At 41.1% G+C, this 25,210-nt stretch overlaps 1 protein-coding gene across 4 annotated transcripts in view; it reads right to left on the bottom strand.

The window, feature by feature from the left end:
* Window positions 1-25,210, bottom strand: part of DIP2C (disco interacting protein 2 homolog C) — a 306,400-nt gene that overhangs the window by 120,548 nt on the left and 160,642 nt on the right. For 3 of the 4 annotated variants that reach the window (XM_056484528.1, XM_056484530.1, XM_056484531.1), the window contains exons 2-3: window positions 21,764-21,835; window positions 9,872-9,982 (exon numbers count right to left, since the gene is read on the bottom strand). In XM_056484528.1, the coding sequence (XP_056340503.1) occupies window positions 9,872-9,982; window positions 21,764-21,835 (183 nt within the window). Of the gene's footprint in view, window positions 1-9,871; window positions 9,983-19,086; window positions 19,255-21,763; window positions 21,836-25,210 lie in introns of all 4 variants that reach the window. The other variant, XM_056484527.1, reaches the window with a different exon arrangement.

Here is a 25,210-nt window from a genome sequence, read left to right as displayed (position 1 = left end):
AAAAGAGATGACTTGGTAGCTACATTTATTGGAAATGCAATCAGGACATAGTAAATAGGGTGAAACATGGTAAATGTGCTATCATCAGAACAGATTACAGTTGGTTTTTGTCTTTTGGTTGTCCTGGGCTGACAGCACTGAGTTATTTTCAGGCAGATACAGGGCAAGTGATTTCATAAAAATTGCTGTGTTCATCCAACACAGATCAGTCCCTTGGAAATCATCTCACCCCAGGGAATGTGAGTCCATGTAACAACAGACCTCTGCTGGGGCTGATGCTATAATGAAGCAGTCTCAGAATACTTTCACAATCTCTCTGGGTATTAAGATAGGAAAGCACATGGTCCAAGCAGTGTGACACCTAATTTCTCTCCATCTGGAAGCAGGTGTGCTATTAATTCTGAAATACAGCATTCATAACAGTCAACTCATGATAGAATGCAAGAACAGCTGCTCTAAGATAACTCTCATTTATAGGAGGGCTGTGGAGGTTACTAACAGAAATAAACTGTTGCTAACCTTTCAAATAAACAACTTATGTGTGCAAGTTTCAGTCTTTGGGATATTTAAGCTATATATACACTAGGCATCCGGCTTTATTGGGAACTGGGGATACATGGATATGCAAGGGAAACTTCTGCTGTCTTTTCTTGGAGCTGAATGTTGTTGATCTGTACCATTTTTGGCAGTTAAAAGTCGTGGTTTGGAAGGTTTGGAAAAAGGTTTGGAAAAGATGTGCACTCCCATGAATGTGCCACTGGAAAAGGCTTGGCTTTTCAAGGATGCTGCAGCCAACAAGCCCCACTGGTGCACGGAGCTGTTCCATGAAGGGCTGTGCCATCCTTCAGCTAATGCTGAGCATCTCCTGGGCATCTTCCATCCCCACCTGCTGCACACATGCACAACCAGATGCTTGGTATGTTCTCATGTCAGAAACCTAAACTTTAAGGAAGAGAAGCATGGCTGTCATCTCCCATTTTGGATGGCACAGCAGCAATCCATAATTCGGGATAGGAGGAAGAGAGAAGCTGAACACGTGGCTGGGAAAGCTGTATGGGCAGGCTGTGAAACAGAGCTCACATGCTGGAAACAGAGGACACCAAAACAACAGATTGAACTCATTCTGACTTCACTGCTGGTTTTGCTGAAAGACATAGTTTCTGCTTTAATTTAAATTCTTCAAGTATTATAATAAAATTAATTTTTAAATGTTTTTCTCAAAACTATGAATTATAAAATTGTATTAATTCTCCTCATAAGTGAAATAAAACCTCAAAATGCAGATCTCCCACTAATAATTTCCATCCTTCCATTTATTTATTATCCCATTTGTAATGCAATCTGGAAGTCAGCTTCACATAGTGATCTCATCTCAGGCCCCCTTACTATACAATCTGAACTCAACTAACTTTATATTTGTTTCTCTCCAGAGATCCTCAAATAATTTTTCTCAAGAGTTCTATACTTATCCTCACAAATTTTTCCTGCTGGGTCAAAAGCAAGGATGTGGTCATAAAAATTACATATTTGCCAGCGTTTTTCTTCAACTTCTTTTTTGTCCTGATTGAGTTCTAGCTTGACATTTGTAAGCAAGTTAAATCAGATAGGAGATTAATTAATTTCTGAATAAGTCTGTTTACAGCCAAGTTAATGATTTCAAATTAACTTCTACAAGTAATCCTCACATTTAGGGTTAAAATATTACTTGTTTTATGATCAGTCATGAGTATTTATATGCATTCCCAGCCCATTTTAATACATAGCACATTAAACATATTTTCCTTTATCCTTCTTCTTTGGAGAAATGTTAAATGATGAAGGTTCAGTAAAATTTATTGCTCAAATCTTCCCACTCCATCCTTTAGCATGCACAACTCTCATTGTGTCATAGTGTAATTTTTTTTGTCAATTTTGGCAGGATTGCAGAGTGAGATCTTGAATGTCCTTTGAAAACCACAAAATATAAGTTACCTCTACATTTTCAAATTAACATGAGGTAAGCTATAAAAACACAAAATGTCACCAATTTTTTTTAGGGTTCTGCACACACCTGCCTAATAATAAATAAGAACAAATAAATGGTGAGGCAGGTACTGAAGCTCCTAGAGCAGAGCAGCTCAGCTAAGAAAGGTCTGGTGACAGAACTCTAGGACTTGGGTCTGCAGAGAATGTTCTTTCATTCCTAACTACCATATTTCAAATGCCCCTCAAACCTGCTCCGGGATGATTTGTATTAAAGTTTAATAATTTCATGCTCAGTACAAACTGTTCTGTCTTTTCCCCTTTGAACACCAGTGTGGGAAAGGTGGCTCAGGAGTCTGAGCTGTGAGAGCTGTAGTTAGGATGCACTTGTTTCAGCAGTACCTCCAAGTCTTATCTCCTACGTTAAGATAGCTTTTAATAGAAGTGCTGAGTGCACTTGGAAAATAGGCTGTTCCCTGCAGTGCTGGGATCTCTGGGCAGAGGCTGGCAGCTCTCCAAGGATGGTGTACCAGACCAATTTTTTTCTTTCCTACCTCCACTACCTAAATTATAAGGGAAAAAAAATTCACCAGAAGAGTGTCAGAAGGGAGGTTCTCTCCCAGCTGGGAGTGCAGGTATCACAACCACCAACAGGCCATACCCTTCCTCCATGCTACCAGCTGAGAGATGTGGATTTTATAAATGGCATTTCTCAAAACATTCCATTTCTCAGCTCCCAGCTCTGTGCTCACCTGCTGCTGTGCCTTTTAAACCTGTCCGAGTCCATGCAGTCCATGTGCTCTCCTTTGCTGGTCTTACTTCTAGAACACCATGAACCCCCAGACACAGAGGAGGCACAATTTCACTTATGCTGCTACTACCCACACAAATCCTGACATCTAGAAAAATCAGTATTTAGAGCTCATTGATCACACTTTTCTTAAAGATTACACTGCTCCAGGCAGTGCTCTGGTCATCTTCTGGCCTATTAAAAAGCTCATGAGAAACAAGACACACAATAACCTTGGCCCAACCCATTTGTCCCATCGTTATCTCATTAGAGAAGAATTATGGTGCAGTAGAAATCGTAGGGACATTATCTCATTGCTAACGTATCCATGTACCTTTGAATATATTACACCACATTCCCTAGCAATTAATGTTGCTCTTTTTTCAGTTTTTAAAATTTTATTGGAGCACATTTTTTGTGCTATCCATTCTGGTTTTAGGTGGGTTTTTGCTGCTCACAAGTGTGGAAACAGTAAAAGCCAGGTCCTGGCACACAACAAAGTGCTCTGGCTTTCAGCATTGGATGGAGAACTCAAACTTCTTGCTTTGGCCTAACCCTAAAGGCCACAGGATGTCCTTTTGGAAAAATGAAGTTAGAAAGGACCTGATCTTTCAGTTCCTTGTGTGTTGACCACTCAGCTGAGGGAGGATAACACACTTGATCTCCAGAAAGGCGCTTCAGGTCTCTGAGGCAGAGCTGCTCTCTGAACCCCACAGACCATGACTGGCGGGGAAACAAAGAACTGGGGGAGATTTACAGAGACCAAGAAAACAATTTCTGACCCCAAGGACCTGCCCAAAGGCTCTGTCACCTGGCAGGGCCCCATACTGCTGCTGTACTGCAGTGCAGCCTTTATGTGGCAGCAGAGCCCAGCCCAGCCCAGCTGAGCCCAGACCAGCCCAGCCCAGCCCAGCCCAGCCCAGCCCAGCCCAGCTCAGCTCAGCTCAGCCCAGCCCAGCTCAGCCTGGCCCGGCCCAGCCCAGCCCAGTCCAGTCCAGTCCAGTCCAGTCCAGTCCAGCTCAGCCCAGCCCAGCTCAGCCTGGCCCAGCCCAGCTGAGCCCAGCCCAGCCCAGCCCAGTCCAGTCCAGTCCAGTCCAGCCCAGCTCAGCCCAGCTCAGCCCAGCAGAGCCCAGCCCAGCCCAGCCCAGCTGAGCCCAGCCCAGCCCGGCCCGGCTCCGGCCTCCACCACGGCAGCCTCATGCCCGGGCCGGGCTCCGGCAGGACGGACACCGCCAGGCCACACTGTGCAGGGGCTTCTAAACACCACATCAGAACCACACCGTTCTTCCAAAAGCAAGACAGCTGATATGATGGCATTTTAAATAGTGCTGGCAGAAAGTCCAGCTCCTCCTATGAGGGTTTTCAGTGTTAGCAAGAGCAGAATGCAGCCACAGTGAGCAAACCGAGCCCTAGTGACTGTGTGGGGGACAGCAGCCTTTGGAAATCTCAGTCCTGCACTGAGTTAACTTGTTCAGCCAGCACAGCACAAGTGGGAAAGCCAGGCTATCCAGGCTTCCCCCTTGCATACTCCACCACGTAATTCCTGTCTCCTTATCTCAACACACCATTTTAAATCCATGGATCTGCACTTCCAAAAGCACCCTAGTTTCTAAACAGCACCAAGGAAACAAAAGCTGCATGGCCAACTGCAGCCACGTCTACAGAACCATTATTAACGTGACTTCGCAGTCCCATCAGCAGACCGAGCCCGATGCTGACATCTATTCCACATGCAGGGCCACAAATGCTGTGCAAGCCAGCATTCCTCTGCCTGGGAATCCACTGGGCCAGAAAAGGCTCTTGGCAAAAGCTACTGATCCAGCCTACAGCGCCATTTGGCTCCAGTGTCATCTTGAGCCCCTAGATAATGTTATAGTACAAGCACCGGATAAGGAATGGCAGTTGCTAGGAGAAAAACATTGCCATGATCTACACTTGGCAAACCTTTCCAAATACTGTTTCTAAATGAGTAAATACTGAGAGATTTTATAAAAATCAGTAGTAAACAAATCAAGGAAAGCTTTTGGATTAATATCAGCTGAACTATTTGCCACATTTGTATAAAGTAAATAATCGCTTAACCCTGCACTAATTCTGTTACTACACTTTATAGCATTTTCTATTTCTTTAAACATCGGAAAAATGATCAAAGCTGACATTTTGAAACGTAGTGGTTTCAGGCTCCCTTCCTGTATAAAAAGAAGCAGCCAGGAAATTTTAAACCTTTTTGGTTTTAAAGAATTAGACTAAATTTCCAGTGTAGGCTGCATTCTAAAATCCAATTATCTTGAAACAGAAAGTATCCCAGGAACATTTAGGGAAAAAAATAGTGTCCAAAAACTCAAGTGTCAATTTTATTTAGAATATAAAATCATAGAAAGCAGGTTTTCAAAATTATAGTACTGAAAAATTTGATTACAACATTAGTGAAATAATAATAATAATATTAGTAATAAAGATTGAAGTAAGAAAACAGGTAGGGATTAAAAATGTCACAGTTTGACATTTCGCACAATACAAGAGAATAAGTTGAAGGTGATATTAGTGGCAGCAATGATTTTGAGCCTCCAAAGAGAGTTCATGAAACAATCTTTGCTGACATCTAAATCCACATAAAAAACAAAGGCATGGAAGGAGAACTGGATGACTTTCAGAGTCTTAGACTTCCAATTAGGAAAACCTTACCAAGAAGAGACAGAAAAGGACTTTGATCAGAGTTGAAATGGGAGATTTATTTGCAGATGTTAATTGAAATAAACTGTGCAAAAACACTAAGGAAGGGAAATGTTTTCCTAGATGTGAATTCATTATTGGTTAAAGAGCGTGTATTCATTTTGTTTTGGGCTTTTTCCAAGTAGATGTGCCAAATATGATAACAAACACTCAATCTGGGTAACAGCTAGGATCTAACAATTACAATGTCATCAGAGCAGAGATGCTGAAGGGTTAAGCACAGCAAAACAACAAGCCAAACAGAGACTTCTACCTGAAGCAAATCTGAATCTGAAAACCTGATAACCAGAATGAAATCTGACATGCAAATTTGCAACATACAGTAATATTTGAGTAATGACTTCTGATCTCACAGGGGCAATACATAGAAGAGGAGGACATAGTTCAGAGTTGAGGTTTTTTTCAGGGTGGAACATTGAACTGTATCTTAGCAAAGCTCTTCTGAAAGTAAATTTGAAGGCGATCTGATAAATTTAAAAATTGAAATGCATACTTACATTTACTTTCACTGACATTTGCTACATTTGGTTCTCTTTGCAGTGAGTGAAGATGCAGGAGTTGTTCAAACCAGTTTGCTGGAGAGCTTGGTGCCTTGCTGAGGAGTCATGCTATACAACAACCAAGCTAGGAACTCAAAGCCTTGCCAGAACTCCCCAAAACACTGTCAAGCTTTTCAGTTTTAACACTGATTTTCAGAGCAGCAAGATCTGAATTTATAGTAGAGTCCTGACTGTCCTGAAGTGAGACTCCTGCACTAATAACAGCCTTTTATATTGAATTCCTTACTTTTCTTCTCAGCAATGAAGTGTGTGTCTTTATTTTATATATATATATATATATATATATAATTACAACTTGCCCCATCCCTAAGACAGGACCTCATGTACCATTTCACTGAACAAATTGCTTCCTTTTAAGGCAGCAGGCAGCAACTGAAACCAAGAGGAGCAACACCAACTCAGAGCACTCTTGGGGTCTCAGAAGAGGCACCCAATGAAGATATGCAGGATGTTTCCTTTTGCCCTTCCTCAAACTGACTCAACATCTTGATTTGCAAATGGCAAACTTAGCTCAAGCAGACAACTTTTGACTCACAGTCAAGTGCACATGTTTTTAACAGAACTGCTCTGGCGAGTCACAGCTTTGGAGATATGAGGACCATGTGTTGAACGCCCACAAATTAGACAAGTTCAGGAATAGTATTTTTTTACCTATTTAAAAACACTGGGTAGAAATCAGACCATTTATAGTGTAATGTTGGAGAAGCTTCTAGGACCTTATATATCAAGGAATTATTATGCAGATACCACAACCATTATTCAACAAAAAATTGGCAACATCTACAGTATAAACCCAGGGTTTCTGAGGGGAGGAGGGAGTTTTAAAAATTTATCAGCATGGTCTGGACACACGTGAACTTTCTCTGCAACATTTATCATTAAGTTTTCTTTAAATGGGAATGGCAAGCTCTTTGACTAATGGAATGAACAAGAGATACATTACAAAAGGTTTAATAAGTTCTCCACAATTTTCCAGTTGTGTCAGCACAATGAGTCTGGCTGCATCCAATAAGAGGCATCTCTCAAACACAATCCATTGCTACCACAGTCAAATTTACTCTCCTTGAACCTCCATAACCATCAGGCCCTGGCTTCTGACTCTCAGCTCACCAGGGTTTTTCTGCCACAAAGGTTGGTGGGTGCTGCTGTCTGTGGCTCCCTAATTCTGCAGCTGCAAGAGAGGCAGCACCAGATGAACCAGTCTGTGGCCTCAGGCTGCTGTCTGAGAAGGACACTCATACTGCAGCAGCCCCTGAAGCAGCCCAAACAACAGCTGAGCACACCTGCCCTTCACTGTGATAAGGTGTAGTACATGCAGTTTACACCTTCAAAGGTAAGGGTAAAGGAGTTTCCAAGCTCGCTTTTCCTTTATGGAGTCGCAGAATTGTTAAGGTTGGAAAAGATAACATGATCAACATCAACCATTAACCCAGCACCACTGTGTTCACTACACAACCACATCCCCAAGTGCCACATCCACAGGCCTTTTGAACACTTTCAGGGGTGGTTATTCCACCTCTTCCCTGGGCAGCCTGTTCTGATGGTTGACAACTCTTCTGATGAATTTTTTTCATGATATCCAACCAAAAAATCCCCTGGCACAACTTGAGGCCATTTTCTCTTGTCCTATCTCTTGTTACTTGTGAAGAGAGGCTGAACCCCACCTGTCTCCAGTTTCCTTTTAGGCAGTTGTAACAGAGTGATAAGGTCTCCCCAGAGCCTCCTTTTCTCCAGGATAAACACCTCCAGCTCCCTCAGCTGCTCCTCATAAGACTTGTGGTCCAGACCCTTTGCCAGTATCGCTGCCCTTTTCTGGACATGCTCCAGCACCCCAATCTCTTTCTTGTTGTGAGAAGCCATTATAAACCAGTTTTAAACCAATCACTTCCTTCACTTTGTGTTATATCTGGAGCAGTATCACGAAGAAAGTTGAATCCCATTCACTTGGAAATGAGTTATTACCCTTCTGTTCAGCTCTGAAATTAATTTTATCTTCCTTTAATCAGTGCTTCTATTTAGGGTATAATGATGTTCCCAACTTGCTATACTGCAAATTAAATATTTTTCTTATAGTATTACCAAACTAGAATCAGTACAGTAAAATTCAGCTGTGCCACAGAACCACAGACTGGAGTAGGTCAGCAGGAACCTCTGGAGACTATCCAGTCCAACTCCCTGCTTTAGGCAGGGTCATCTACAGCACACTGCTTGTGTGAGGTTTCAAATAGCTCCAAGAATGGACACCACAACTTCTCTTGGCAACCTGTGCCAGTGCTTGACTTCTCAGAGAAAAATAAGCTTTTTCTTATGCTTAAATCAAGTCTTTCATATTTGAATGAATTTGACTGCATCCAGCAAGAGGAATCTCTCAAACACAATCCAGAACTTCCACAGTCAAATTTATTCTCCTCGAGACCCTCCCTAACCATCAGGCCCTGGCTTCTGACTCTCAGCTCACCAGGGTTTTTCTGCCACAAAGGTTGGTGGGTGCTGCTGTCTGTGGCTCCCTAATTCTGCAGCTGCAAGAGAGGCAGCACCAGATGAACCAGTCTGTGGCCTCAGGCTGCTGTCTGAGAAGGACACTCATACTGCAGCAGCCCCCGAAGCAGCCCAAACAACAGCTGAGCACACCTGCCCTTCACTGTGATAAGGTGTAGTACATGCAGTTTACACCTTCAAAGGTAAGGGTAAAGAAGTTTCAGAGCTGCCCAGATCCCTCTGAATGTCATTACACATGCATGCTATAGCAACTGCTCCTTCCAATTTGGTATCATCTGCCAGTGTGTGAAGAGGGCACTGTCTCACCTGCAGTCACTAATGAAGCTATTAAGAATACTGGAGCCAGTATTCATTCCCTGCTGTACCCATCAGAGACTGGTGTGCAGCTGGACTTTGTGCCACTGATCGATCACAACTCTCTGAACTCAATTTCAGCCTATCTAATCCAATTCCAATTTATCTAATTCACGTTTCACCAGTTTGTCAAGGAGGATCTTAGGAGAGACACTGTCAAAAGCCTCACTAAAGTAAAGACATCCAACTTCCACTGCTCTTCCTTCAACCTCCAGGGAAGTAATCTCATTGTAAAAGGTCATTAGGCTGATCAAGCATGAATTGACCAACCTACTAAGAGAAATTTGTAAATTCATGCTGTCTACTCCCAATTACCACCTTGTCCTTCATATACTTAAAAAAAGCTTCCAGCCAGTCTGGCTGGCCTGTAGTTTCCCAGATCCTATTTCCTGCTGTTCCTGAAGACAGCAATGAGCCTTGCTTTCTGTCAGTCTGCAGAAACCTCTCCTGACTAATACAACTTTTTGAGGCGTTGAAAGTGAGCTCACATGGTCAGTGACGCATCCCCATCATGTCCCACAGACTTCTACTTGTTCAGTTTGTTCAAATATTCCCTGTCCTGATTCACCTTCACAGAGAGTAGGTTATCATTGCTCCAGACTCTCCCATTGGTCTCAGATGCCCTGATTTTCAGAACTCAAATACCATCAGCACAGACCAAGGCAAAGGATGCATTAATTATCTTGGCATTTTCCATGCCCTTTGTCACCCTGTCTCCTGCCCCATTCATCAGTGGGACCATGTTTTCCCTACTCTTCCATTTTTCTATTAATGTGCCTGTAGAAGGCCTTTTTGCAGCCCAGTTCCAGATGTCCCTTGGCTTTGTAACTCCACGCCTGCACACATGGATGGCGTCTATATTCACACAATGAATGTTCCCTGTGTATAGCTACATGAGTTTACAACAAACTTCTTTTCAAAAAAGCAAGGAACAGAACAAGACATTTCAAGTTTTCCTTCCAGTTCCACTCACCCGATCTGTAGCGCTCATCCCGTGACCCTGAGGACCTGCGACGGTGATACCGAGACGAAGAGGACGGAGTGACAGGAGTTCGACGTTCTTGTGGCAACGCCTGGTCCACCCCTGCATTAATGAAAAACACAAACAGCTCATTCTGATTGAATTTTGGAAGATGTATAGTGAGGAGGAGTTCAGCGTACACTAGGAGTAGAAAATTAACATTCAGTGCCTGAAGCATGTCGTGTCAATTGGTTTTACACTACTTGCCTCTGGTCAGCTTTTCTAATGTGGTTGTTTTCCTGGTTCTGTCTAAAAAAACTTTTTTTCCAGGGTTATGGACAACATATAAAGAGCAAACATACAGTAAGCTTGGCATTTTTTATTTCCACAAACTTTTCATAAAGTAGTATTTAGGAAATATTTTAATGAGCTAATAAAGGCAGACACCATTGCAATGGATATTGAAACCTTCCCAATTGGTTCCTAGGAAAACTTAGTGTGCATCATCTAAAACCTCATCTCGTTGGATGGTGTCAGCTGATGACAACAAAATACTAACCTGTGAAAACTAGTTCCTGTGGGAAGGGAACTATAGTAATATCTACAGTCATATTTAGCTACCAATGCTCAGAAAGTAAACAATAACTGCAGCAAACCAGGCTGAAAATAGTAAGCTGTTCCAGTAAAACAACAAAAATAGCCTTGTAAACGTACAGCATTTGAGTATGCTGACCCTAAACAGCCAGTATTTTAAGATTCAAATCTTTTACTAATCCCTTTTCCACAGTGAATTTGCTTTTTTTAAAATAGTATTTTCTTGAACACTTCTTAAACTAGAATAATAATATAACAACAGCATGATATATAAACACTTCTAGAAACTGATGTCCTTTGACAGCTTCCAGAGAAGAGTGAAGGCAGTGACTTAAGCAGGAAAGTTCAAACAGACAATAGGAAAAGAAAGCAAACCTTCATCTGTAATAGTGGCAGGATGTGGTGCCCTGCTCTCTTCCAGAGCAGAACCTAAGCAGACAAGCCCAGCTGATGCATTCAGATTGCAGCTAACAAAGCACTGAGCCTTGTGTGTGTGATGCACAGGGGTAAAGAACAGGAGTACCTGACAAAACCAAATTGATTCTTTTCTATGATTTTTTGCCTTTAAGAAGTAATTACACACTATGTGTAACTGTAAGAACAGAAATAAAATTGGCCTCTTGCACTTAGGCTCAAATGTAGGACTAATAACTTGCAATTGGATTCAACAAAACAATACTTAGAAATATGCTCATATTTTTCAATTAAAACATAATGTAAAAACTCTCCACTACTATTTCTCTGTGGTTCAATGGCAGCTTATTGGAGAGGATCAGAGTTTACATTTGTGGAAATGAGAATATTTATGTAGACTACAGACCAACCAAAAATCCTGTGATTACTTCAATCAGTCTCAGTTGGGTTTCAATGGACTCTTCAAAAAGCATCTTTTGAAAAAAGTTGGCATTGTATGCTTATTTCTTTGTGAAAATAAACTGCACTCAAAATCCAGCCTCTCTCTTAAATCTCTGGATTATCAGAGATGTCAAGTCTGCTTTGATTTTGTGGAGGAATGGGTGGTTGGCTAAAAAACATGCTTGGAGTAAAATCTCATAGGCGCCTAAAAGACAGAATGAATCCATAAATTTTCCTCTACTCAGATTGTGATTAATAATTCACTCTCTTAAATCAAATCAAATGTCTTCATTTAACTCCTCTGCCTCCACACTATACTACTGCATAATTTCACTTGCTCTCACTTCCCTTAATATTCTTTCAGTCAGGTTAACCTGACTTCTAAATCACTGAAATAATAAAAAGGAGTACTTTCTCCTCACTTTTAGAAAGCAACATAAATGCTTTCTCCTCCATTTTCTATTCAGAATTTTTCCTTCTTTGTTTGGTCACCCTGAATATAAGCAATACACAGTTAATAATAAAACTAATTTTGACTGAAATTTTTCCAAAAATTATGTTTCAGTCTGTATGAGATGCTAAGCACTATTACTCATCTCAGTCCTTATCTACATCATCAGGAATGAAATAATTTCTGGAAATTACATATATTCACAAAAATCCTAAAAAAAACACCCCAAAATTCTAAACCTAACATTGATGCTGTGTGACAGAGGTTTTGCTAAGAAAGCAGTGCCACATTTCCCATGGCAAGTGACTTGTGTAGGGCAACAGCATGTAGAGAAAAATAAACAAAGATAATTGAGATGTTGCCACTGCAGTACAACACCATGATGATACAGGAAAAGGGGATTAACTGCATCTTCCAAACAACAAAACCTCATGCAATAGGCTTTAGAAACATCTAGGGGAAATTAAATTGTGAGGAAAAGCATCAGTTTCAGAGGTGCACAACTGCTGCAGGAGGGGATCTTCCAGGTAGACCTGAAAGCCATTGGGCAAAATACATTCAAGCCTGTGGCTTCCTTCTCCTGGCTTAGTGACTGTGGGACAGCCCAAGTATCTCAGTCCTTTTCTGCAGCTGTGGGCAGTGCACAAACATCTTTTTCCAGGTGTAAAATGAACAGTTCACACACAGTAACATCAAACACTGACCCTGCCATGGCAGAAGACAGCAGGACACCCAACTGGCCAGGCAGTGCTGCTGCCCACAGCACTCCCTGACACTGCCAAGGGCTCTGCCCTCCTCCAGTTCACTATGGAGATTGTGTTTTTACCAGAGATACATTAAGTGTCTCATCTAATCTTAAAACTGAGACACTTTAGCAAGTTTCCTTCTACATGTGTTTGCTCTTTTAAGTAAGTCAGTTCTGACCCAATGGGCAACATGAAATTTCTTCATACAGTCAGGAAGAGGGAGCCCCAGCTCATCATCCTGAACCAGTAGTCATTTCAGGCTAAAGAAAACTAAATCAGAATATCAAAATATCTTATGAGATCTGGAGGATCATTTGATGGCTTTACTTCCCCCTTACCTATATAAAAAGTGAATAAATCTACCTCAGAGTGAAGCAGGACATGTGAACTTGGCTCACTGATAACACCAATTAAGATAAGGAAGTTAATTGTGTGGTAAAAAACAAGGAGAAGCTCTGGATCAACCAGTTGTGGATACACCTCTTTGTATTATGTTTCTCTAGGGTGAAAAAACAGAAAGCACTGCCCCACTTTGGAGAGACAGCAAGGAACTGGATGGCAGCTCTCTACTGAAGGGGCTGGAGCAGGAATTAGGTGGATTGCCTGGACTTACATCTTGGCTTCCTGTGCACCCTCTGGCTCCCACAGCACCAGCAATGGTGTGAGACAAAGGACACAATAGCAGGAACCTACACACTGCCATTCCTGAGCCATGGGTGGGAGTAAAAGCCATGCAGAATAATGAGTACCATGAAACCAGTGAAGTGTTACCACAAATAACAAAGAAGTGTTAACAGCCAAATTGTTCACCTCCATGAAGGCTCTAGCAGTATAGTGCAGTAACAAGAATACATTTTTTTTTTTTCACTTCTACTTCTGAACATAACTAAACCCAAAAAATTGATAGCTTTCACAGCCAGCACAAGGGTCTGTGAGTTAAGTGCTAATGCTTGTTCAAGTGCAGCTTCGCCCAGACACGTTTGTGAATCGGCGGCGTAATGGCTTGAGAATCCATCCTTGGATCGATTCCTAAATTTAAGGAGGTGGCAAAGCAATGACTGGCTCTCCTAAGAGAAAGGACAGTGTCATGCCAGTGCCCTGTGCACAGATACATTCACAGTCACTGTCAAAGCTGCATAATTCTTAATAGCACCATGGTCTACCTCAGTCTTGCAGCTGAAGCAAGACTTTACCAAGTAAGCATGATTAGCACAAGTGATTGACTCTTTGCAAGCCATGAAGAATGTCAGGAAAATATATATATCTGGAACACAGTTATTTTATATGAGAGGCTTAGAAATCCATGCTTTGTGGTCATCACAATACACACAGGCATCAGCAGGTGCACTGGAGCAAACAGACATGTTCCTAATACAGGCTAAAGCTCCTAAGACACCAATATTTAGGTGTCTACAAGAAGGTGCTTAAGCTAAGCTCCCATTATGCAAAACAGAGACCTAGACCAGAACTCAGGATTCTAAAAAAAGGTGCCAAATTTCTTTGCAACTGTTGTGGACTGTGATACCCGACCTGACCAGATGGCATTGTCCTCTTGAAGTCCTGTTTTATGTGTGCTCACTCTGTGCAGATGTCTCCAGTACCACAGGAAATCCTGAACAGTACCAGACACCCATCTTCAGGCAACTCCTTAAGCCCAGTGAAGCCTTGAGAGCTGTGCAAGTGGTCAGTGGAGGTATCTGCTTTGGAATAAACTGAAAAACTCTTTGGGTTTCATCAACTGAATTAACTCTTCACATAAGAATGGAAGCATAAATATAAGGTTCATAGGCAGACAACTTAATGCAGATAGATCAATCCTCAAATCCTAATCTGCAAGCTGGATCCTGTCTTGACTGCAGTTAGCTAAAAATGCAAGAGCCTCAGTAAAGCTATTTAAGTAATACCACTGCAAGCTGGATAGGTTTATTTTAAAGTGCATGGAAGATGAAAACCTGCTGGAAGCAGGTTTCACCTCCTTTTAATTTTTTTCTCCCTTCACCTCCTTGTTCCTGTATTCTTTATTACTTCTTTTTGTATCTAAATTGCAACACTATGTGCTGATAACATGGCAATAGCTGCACTGCCCTCTCCAACAGAGGACAATTGTTTCCTTGATGACAGCTGACAAGCTGCTTTGATGTATCTCTTATTCTATGTCTGTGCCTAATTTTTGAATCTAAAATTATTTAAAAGCTGAAATGTGTAAGTGACAAGAACTAGAAGGCATTCTTAGGCAGAGGCTACATTTATTGTTCTAAAACTAACTTACAATGTGTGCCCCCAGGAGAGAGAGCTGTAGGATAAACCAAACAACTCCACAGCCACTGGGAATGAAGGCACACAATGCTTGCAGTGCAATTTTAAGAAACAGTATTTACCTTCCCTTCACAGTATTTCCTGAGCTTCTCTTCAATGGCTGATGGCTCAGCTTTAAAAGTAAAGCCAGGTATGAACAACAGTGTATTTTGTAAACATGCTAAATGTCACACCATCCCCATGGAACTTGGTTACTTAGCGTGGCATTTCATTCTTTCAATCAAATGTGCAACTAAGTAATTCACTGGATAAGCCAAGAGAGACTTAAAATGCAATACTTCTAACCAAAGACATCCAGGAAAGTGGAGGCACGTTCTGCTAGATAAATCTGGAAAAATGTAATTTCTGATTGGGTTTGTTTAATTAAAAGTTTTCCCTCACAAGTGAGCTTGCTCTTGGTCAATGCACATACTTCAAATTTTCCTTCTTTAGTACAATCTCAGTTTTGCCTTCCAGCATTTCCCTGAAAGGTTTAGCTTTCAATTCAAGCTTAGGATGGATATTACAAACTTCTTTTTTTCTCTCCTTTATCCCAGGGATAGTGGACATCACATTACAGCTCCAGACAGTATGTGATGTTTGATTTATATTTTCCTTTAGACAGTTTCAGTGTCCCATTTGAAGATTCTTTCTGGAGAATATCTGGAGAATACCTATTCACAAAGCAAACATATTCACCAATAGGCTGGTCAAATACACTGCAGACAAATTCAGGCAGCACTGTGAATTCCAGCAGTTTCTCATTCTCAGTGGCACCCAGCTCTTCAAGCACCTCCACAGGCTTCACTTCTCTGCTTTAGGGCCCTCAATGGTGACTTTCCTTTCTACCCTCTATCATTCATGTCTTGCTGAGACATCTTTCCTCATCCATTTGTCAGATTTTAGACCAACAATTTCATGTTTCCTCCTATGCTCTTATGTTCTACAGATGGTCTTCAGGAACATCAACAGATATTTCTGCAGAAATATTCAAATTCTTTGAAAAACACATCAACTCTGATGTGTACTAAAAATACCTTACCCCAAAAAAACATCACACCAAGTGCTGAAACCACTACCTGCATTACTAACTGATTTAATTATATATTCATTAGTGAAAAGTGAAGGAAGGTATTTTTTTCTCTGTGTTTTAACAAGGTTTAATATTATGAGGTCTTGGTACAGGATAGAAAACAGAGATGTCATCAAAAACAAAAGAATTATAAAATGGTAACTGGACTCTCAGTCATGGTGGCAAAACCAAAAACAGTAACCATAATATTTAAGTGATGGCCTCAAGGGGTACTTCTCAGAGGCTTTCAGTACCTTCCTTTTTATCCAAACTAAGCTCTGTGAGTATCCACCAATTCAAAACCAAAGTCTTTTTTAAGACCAAGACATACTAGACATTTGTCTGTGTGCTATAGTTTCTCATCTGTCAAACATCTGTTGCACTGTTTCAGGGATGTGCCCACATGCTGCACAATGCATGTGCCTTTCAGTCAGGTCCATGTTCTCAACACACATACACTCTCTGAAATGCCCCATCATGGTTATCCCCTGGTAAGATCTTTAAGAATTAGGAAGGCAGATGTGATAGGAATACTTGTAAGTACTAATAAAATTAATACCATGAGAGTATTTTTTCAGAATAAAATTTTGCTTAAATATTTCCTTGCAATCTTTGCAATCCAAATAATGTTGCAATACAAATAATGTCTGTGGAAGAAAAAATGAAATTGTAATCACCAAGTTTATTTGGAGTGCCTTAAGACTTAGCAGCAGGAATAGCTGAAAGCAAAGGCATGCACACATACATATAGAAAATATGCAAATATATGCACAGAGAGCATATCTATTAATTCTACAGAAAATTGCTTTTTTGTAAGGCAAAGGGATCTTCTGCACAAATTATCCTCTCTGCACTGCATAGCTTGAAATGTTCCCAAGCTGGTGCTGTTGGGGCTCCAGCAGCAGGAGGTGCAGGGATCTGTCTCTAGGCATGTGAAAGGAGCAGCAGGTGCCTTTTAAGCACCACATCTCACAGCTTTATTAACCATAATAAATAAAGCACTGATGACTGGTCCACATGGTTACACTACAAATAGAGCTACACTGGTGGTACCAATGATGGGAAATTACAGAAAGCAATCTAGTGGAGATACAGCACTTGATTAAGAGAGAATGAACCACCCATGTCTAAGCTGTTAGAAGCAATGCTTAATTGATAACAACATTGTTCTGTGAATGAATAATCAAATTTCCTGGCAAAACACTGGAAGCAAATTGGGTAAAAACACAGCTTATGGGGAATACAGGTAATTTAGGTTTCTTTTCTTCTAGGGAGGGTTTCTCTTTATAGTGTGCATTCAGTTGTCCACATTATCTTACCCAGAACTGAATGATCAAATCAAGATAAAATTCAGGAAGTTATTCTGAAATAAATCCCTGTATAAGTGATTACTTCAGCTCTTGGCTGTCATGGCTCCTCTACAGAGGCAGTAAGAGAAAGGTCACCACACAAGAGGGACTGGGATATATACACAGATATAAAGGTCTGGATTCACTATTATTTTTAGACGTCTGACACCCGGGCACGCTAAGAAAAGAAAAACTGCTCTGCACACAGAACATCTCCAGCTACAAACTCACATCCTGAGAAAGCATCTTGAGGAAACAAAGCTGTACCTTTTTCTCCCTGACTTAAAGCAGGCGGGGATTTAATGGGAAAGTAAGAGGGGGCTCCCCCAACCCTTCTCCCATTAACACTGCCAAATGCAGCACATCCGTTCCGGATTCCTGGATGTTCGACAGCCTGCCTGGAACAGTACAAATGCCCTTTGCATATGTGCAGTCTGTGCAGCATCTGGCTGTGTCAGACCTGCTGTGCATGCACTGCAGATGTGCAGTGGATCTGGCACGTCCCCTGCATGTCACTCTATGTTTGCTGTACAGCATGTGACAATGCACTCTCTGGGATTGTCCTGTCAGAAACAGGGAGCCTTAGAGCCTGCTCCTACATCAACTGGAGGATATCAACCACATGGCTGCCTGCCTTTACCTTTCATTAATCCCACTCTTGAAAAGTAACAGCTCTCCCTTTCTAAAACCACAGCATCCCAATAAGCATGACAAAAGGATAAGTATGTCTGTTCATATATGTCTACAGCCCTTTAGTGCTTACATTGATCACATGGTTTAATATCTAATATTGTTAAACCTGAAATTGCAATTTATATTAAATCATTCCCATTTTGCAAAAATCTCAGGCAGAGAAGTTAACCATGTCGGACTGAGGGAACCTGATCTAGAGCAGCCCTGTGCAAGAGAAGAAATACAAACACTATCAGAATCCAATATAGGTCTTCTCCATAGAATTACAGCAAATTGGTTTGAAAATTAGTGGAGAAGGGTTTCTGAAATAGATAATCTTTTTACAAGTATGTCTTGTTCTGACAGAACTACAAATCTTATCTTCCCTCCAGCCATCTCTTACAATGTCTGGACAGCCTGTGTGAGTGTGGACAAGCACACAGGCTAGAGTGTGATGTCCTCCATGTGCTCACATGGTTGGCAAGAGAAAATCTGGTGTCTTGAGGGGCTGTAGATCCTCTGCAGCCTTGCTACAAATGCAGGGATAAAGCAGAATGCTTGCCACCAGCCACAGATCCTGCCAGAGGGATGGGTATGTGGGAAGGCCACAGTTCTTCAGGTGTGGCTGGAGTCATGCCTTGCCTTGCAGAGATGTAACCCTACAGAATTGTTCTTCCTTCAGCCTGCTCTACCAGCCTGATGCCTGTTCCTGGAAGTCAATCTGCTTCTGACTGGCTTGGATGTGAGCAGAGCTCAGGCAGAGATGACTACTTGAAAATAGCATAGAACTAAGGGTGCTTAGACTTTTACAGCTTCTTCTGAAATCCGGTGAGCTTGGGCCTGTTTAGAGCTCTGTAAAATGCAGTGCCAAAAAGGGAATTAGAAACACACACATTCCTGTGTTTCACCAGCTTATTGTATGCAACCTCCTCCAAAGTATCCATAGCATGGAAGCTAAAGAAGTGTTAATATGTTCAAATGTTACTAAGAAGAGTTTTCCTTCTCCCTTCCCATCACTTCACTCTTAGGCAGACAAAGTCAGCAACGGCCTTCCAGATTTCATCCTTTGGCTGTCCTGCCTTGCAGCTGGCAGCCCCATCTCCATCCTACTGATGTAGGCATCTACCAGAGGCTCCAGCTGAGGCACAGTTATATACAGATAGGACTGGAAAAGATACATTCACGGTGCTCACCAAAACGAAAATAAAAGAGAGGCCGGTTTCCTGCCGTGCTGGCTGCTCTCTCTCTAGCGGCCGCTTCCCGGATGTCACAGACACCAATGTTGGCAGTGCGGAGCATTCTTCTGGCAGCTCCTTCACTGTGTTGCAGTCTACACCGTACCGCGGCAGCTCCATTCGCTGCTGTAACAAGTTGAAAAAAACTAATTAATTCACGTTTAGTTTTTTTACATTTGTTACAGCAACGAGTGGAGCTGCTGCCCCCATGCAGTAGAGCACACACGCACACGCACGCACAGACACCACAGGACAGCCACGGAGCCAGGCGGGCCGATGTTCCACTCTGCCAACATGGGCGTTGGGAATGCTAGCAAGCTGCAGCGGGAGGACTGGCTGTTCAAATGCCTTTGGATTTCCTTCAGTTTGTTGAATGCAGTCACAGAATGCAAACTCCTACCCTTTCCTAACGCCTCATATCCCAGCAGAAGTCATGTCTGTTTCCATACTGGTTTAAAATATCTATAAAACCTCTATTTCCTTATAATACCCAGATCCAAGTCCATCAAAACTTACAAATTCTTGCATTCCCATCAAAACAGGTTACAAATTTTTTTTTTTTTTTATAAAAGCCTAATAGGTCATGTATGTGATTGTTGAGCATCTGTTTTGTCATCCTACTTCTTCTTGGAAAGGATTCATCTCCCCCTTCCTGGTGAGCAGGGACTTAAAGCCATTCAGATTAATAAGGTCTTAGAAGGATTATATCAAATCAAACCTTTTCAAGTTTTGTCCAAAAGGTAACACAACAAAACAAACAAAAAGTACAAAGACAGCAAAAGATCCAAGCACAAATAGTAACCATTTATGGAGGAAAATACTTTAATACAGCAGAAGCAGTGTCTTCCACTATAATAAAAAAAGCCATTTAACCGTCAGCTAAATGTTTGAGCTTAATATATTTAGAAGAAAACAGTGGACAATATTTCAATACTTCTTTTTCTTGATCCTATTACCTTCACTTATCCATATTCCACATTCCTTGTGAGGGATTTTTCCAGCAACTGGGTGAGAAGAAAATGTTCATTCCATTTTGTGCCATCTTTAAAACAGCCCTAAGTCAGCTACATTCTCAATCATGACCTCTTCAAATTATTGAATGGACCTCACCACAGGACTGGCTTACAGAGATCCATCTGCTTCTCCTTACATTGCAAAACTTAAGTACCACAACAGAGACCTTCAAAGGTCAATCTGTGAGGGTTCTCCATGTTCTCTTTCATCATTATGTGCATATGTAGTTTGACCAGAAGACTATGAGCTTTCTAGAGAAACAGCTTTATTTGTTTGTGTGAAGTAAGGAGAGTAACATCTACAAAAAATAAACAGCTTCTGGAACCAACAGAGCCACTGCATTGAGGATTGCTGTGAAGCTCTCCATAACCCAGCAATACTAAGCAGGTCTCATGAGCACCAGCTGTGAAGATTAATGTATGTCTGATAGTCGGGTTGGACCAATAAATCCCAGAAATTTAATATACTGCACCTCTGGTATTGTAATTCTGTTGATTTCATTTGCTTCATTCTCTAATGGCTCCCAATGGTTCAGGAATGTCACAGACACCCTCAAACCAGGCTGTATCACTTCAGAAAACAGAGGTGTCTGTAACACTGATCTCTATTGTAGAGTTCCCACCAGTGGAGCAGACCAAGTGAAATCCAAAGGCACAAAATCAGCATTCTGTTATGGAGCTAGGTAATAGAGATACAAACCTGACCAAGAGAGAACAAGGCACTGCCTCTACACATCAGCAGTTTAAATAAACCCCCATCAATTCCACTAAAAAAGAAGGATTTTGTAAAAGAAGGAGAAACTAGTGCCAAGGCCTGCAACAAAAACAAGGCTCAGAGAGCAGCCAAGCCTAAGTGGAGCCTCTGTAAGTTTAGTGAGACCAGGAATGCACAGGCACACTCCTCTGAGACCAAGACAGAAGAGGTTTACACCAATTCCAAAAACTACACATTGAACTTCATGATCCAGTGCCTCACAAGAGTAAAAGAACTCTGGAAAATTCTTATACATATATATGAAATAAATTCAGTGAAGCAATACATTATTAAATTTAGTTTGAAGTACTTTTACATCTTTTGGGCAAGTGCATGAAGACCATCCCTTAATACTAAAACAAGGTATGTGTAAAAGGTCAGCTGCCCACATCCCTTAGCACAAGGTGAACTCTATGGATACTGATGGTCTCTCTAGTGTCTTCAAAAGTAAGACTTAGACAGGAAACCCAGAAATGGAGGAAGTTACAAAGACCCCAGGTTCTCTTCCACTCTTGCATATTTTTGTTCAGAAAACTTCACATGGCTGAGATGTTAATGAGTTAGGACATCAGATTTTCCTTTGGATTCTTGCATTCCTTCCAACAAACAGTGCCTCTCTACCAGGCCTAGGCTGATTTAATTTTCCAGACATGACTGCCAAACCCACACCAACGTATGTAAAAAATGTACACACACATCAAAGCAGACATATATATAAAAATACACAATAAATGGATGGAATAAGCTTATTCTGCATAACAATAGCTTTGTTTCTGCCACATATATTCCTTCAGAGATGCAGATTTCTACAGTGGCAACTATCAGTACACTTGACATCTTCATGTATCACAAGCACAGATACACATACCAGGAGGCTGTGGCAGGTAGGCCCCAATTAATTTTGATCTCTTCTTTTCATATCCCTTCTGTGTGATGTCACCTGCCAAGAAAAGAGAAGGAAAATCAATAAGATGTGGATAAAGACAGTGTCTAACTGCTTAATGGCAGGACCATCAGCTTAGCCACCACTGCACTGTTTGTCTGTCCTGACAATTAGAATGAACAAATGAAAAGCACAGAATGATCATTCTACCCAGAAAAAAACACTATTTAGGCCAGAGCCATTCTGGCAAGAAAATACCCAACCTTGACTTGTTTCAGCACCAAAGTCCAGCAGCACAGAGTTTTAAAACCATTTTGATGAGCTGCACACAAGCTTTCAAAAGCTGCAATGACCTTCATTAGGTTAATAAACAATGGATTATATAGAATGTGTGGGCTTGTAGTGGCTGGCAAAACTGATTAGCATTTTCTATCATTAATGGGATTTTTCTAATCGAGCATGTAAGGCACAAAAGACTTGAAACTGCTGCTATATCATTTCTGCAATATAAATGTTTTAGCTAATTTCTGAGCAGTACTGAGGAGCAAAACCAAAACAAAACAGATCTATAACAGATCCACTAGAAAACAGTACCATAAAGACTCTTTGTCTGGCTTTCCACTTAAGTATCAAAAAATAATTTGGAGACAATTGTCTGTCTTTCCTGAATCAATGAAGTGACATGTCACTGAATCTCAAGCTTCCCCAGGTAAGCTATGTTTTTAATATAAAGATTAAAAAACATTTATATGTCAAAATTTTCCAACAAAAATGATGCATGACTAGTCATGTAGAACAAAACATATACTTTTAGTCTTCTTACATTCTGGGAGAAGTTTGGCACCAAAGCAGAGATACAGTCCTGACTCTGGAGCTAAATATTGAATTTAATACATGCATATATGCTTGTGTTCAATATAAGCTACTCCAGAAACTAAAAGGAGGGTTGGCTTCTACAATGCAAAGATTTTTTTTAAATAATACCATATTCTCTGCCCTTTCAATAGATCTACCTGTTATTGTGAGACTCATCATGCTGCTGAAGCTCAATGCAATTTTGGACTTCTATGCTGGTAAAGGTTGAGGGCTTAGGGGGGTGGGAATGACAAAAAGAAGAGGAGCTTTGACTGTAGTGTCCAGCTGGACATGGAAACGTGAGCCTGTTTGTGCTCTTCCATCCCTGTGCTCAGCCTTTACCTAAGGACACTGTTTGCCATGGGAACAACACACTCATTTCAATCCCAGCTGCTCTGGCAAATGGTTGCTAAATTAGCACCAAAGTCTGCTGGTCTGAAATCAATGACTGCATAAAAACATCTCTAATTGCTATGCCTTGCTGAAACACCTCTTCTTGGGAATGGTTCCAGTAAGCAATAAGGAGGCAAAATTCTCCAAACTTCTCTGCCAGTGTCCTGAGCCAACCTCTTGCCCCTGCTTCAAAAACAGTCCTTAAAATAACACCTATACTCTTCACTATCATATCTCAAACTGCTCTACAAAAGGAGTCGGCTAAAATATCTCAGTTTTTAAATGAGGAGAGTGAGACTGGAGCACTTCAAATGATAACATTCCCATATTTACTGAGGGAAGAAGTGGCAGACTTGGCAAGAGGTCCCATTTTGAACACTTCTGGCATATGGTCAAGCTAGTGAAACAAGCTCCCTCTCCATTGTAATCCCCAGCTTCTCACAAACCAGACAGTAACAATAGATACCACTTCATTAAAATGTTTTAATGAAAAAATGTGGGGTTTTTTATTTGAAAATTATAAAATGTGAGCAAATTTTTCTTTCAAACTGTTGCTAAACAAATTACTATTGATTTCCTGTGCTCATCAACACCAGTCTCACACATACCAGACACAGCCTGAGCAAAAATTTTTCTTTCTTATTTTACTATTGCTCTTTTAGGAGAACAGAGGTACCCTATGGAGAACTACAGCTCCTCTGTGGTGTGTGCAAGCTGGCAATGCCATTTCAGATAGGAAACTATTAACAATAGGTGCTTGACTATTGGTTACTCTTCCATTCACATGGTGGTACATACAAATGCAAATCAATACCTCAAGCTATACATTCCAGACATGGCTCGTGCAACCTGCACCCATTCTTGCCTTAAGGTTTCTTCCACTAGTTTATAAATCTATATTGTCTTAATGGAACAAAATGACGGGAACCAGCTATTTTTTTTGACACCAAAGTGGGAAAGATAAAAATCAAGTGTTATCTCTTGCCAATAACAATCTTCTATTCAAATTGGTATCCAGACTCACGCTTTTGAAGTTCACCATTAAAGAATTACTCAGAACAGAAACAATAGTGACTCCTTCCCCAGACCATTGACTCCACCAAAAAATCAATAAAATGAATTTTTGAGACAATTTATCACGAAAATATTTCAATTTCCAGGAGCAAACAGCAAATTAATTTGGAATTATCACCAAACTTTCCATAATCATGTCCATCATTTCCCAAGTCACCAATTATAAAAAACATGCAAAAGCAAAATAAAACATCTCCACAATTTTCGTTGTAGCATCACTTTCACCATTTTGAAGTGGAAGGAAGTGTGTCACATACTCCAGGAAGTGCCATACGTTATTTACCAGGATTAATGCTATTCGTGTTAATTTGCATTTTTTCAGGTAGACTGACTTTAGATTATAAACAATAGCTCATTAACAATTAAAATATTATTACAACATATGTAAAACTATTGCATTCTAAAGCTATGTTGAACTCATTTTGTAAGCTCTAAAGATGTACTAAGCAAAGCTCACCAAAAGTCAGGTGAGCTTAAACTCGGTTCTTATCATAAATCGCCATTCACTCAGTTTCCTCAACACTAAGACTTCTGGATTATGTCCTTCCTTCCTTTTCAAATGAATGCAATAATTTTACATCTGAGGAGCAAACCCCTTTCCAGTTAGGTCCACCTAGCTCATGTTCTTCCACAGTGCAATGCTGCATTTAGTTTTGGCTTTTTGAGAGTATCAACAGGATAACTGGATCTATACTTTCTTGCCCTGAGAAGAAAGGATTTATGGTACCTTTATATTTTTAACTAACTCTTCTTCTTGAAAAGCCAGCAGACTCAAGGAGGGGAAAGGGTCTCACCCACAAAGTTCTTTGAGCAGACAGAATGTGTTGGGTTTTCTATGCACTCTCCAAAGCCTCTGCAAATTTAGATCCCTTTGCACAGGGGACAAGGCTGGCAATGGGTTAAAGGAAAAGGCCAGCCCTGAACTGATGATGACAGGATGTGCAGGAGCAGAAGGAGCACATGGCTGCAGGGCACTCTGAGGATGGGTGTCCCGGGACAAGACCCCATCGATAATGCCACACAGCTGAAAGGTGGCACCTCCATTTAGCAGCTCCTTGCAGGCCTCTGCCCTGCCTGCCTGTCTTCTGCTGTGCCTCTCACCCCATCCCC

The sequence above is a fragment of the Oenanthe melanoleuca genome, chromosome 2 (genome assembly GCF_029582105.1).
Source record: "Oenanthe melanoleuca isolate GR-GAL-2019-014 chromosome 2, OMel1.0, whole genome shotgun sequence".
NCBI classification, from domain to species: Eukaryota; Metazoa; Chordata; class Aves; order Passeriformes; family Muscicapidae; genus Oenanthe; species Oenanthe melanoleuca.
Note: the sequence above shows the minus strand (reverse complement) of the source record. Positions and strands in the feature narration are given on the sequence as shown.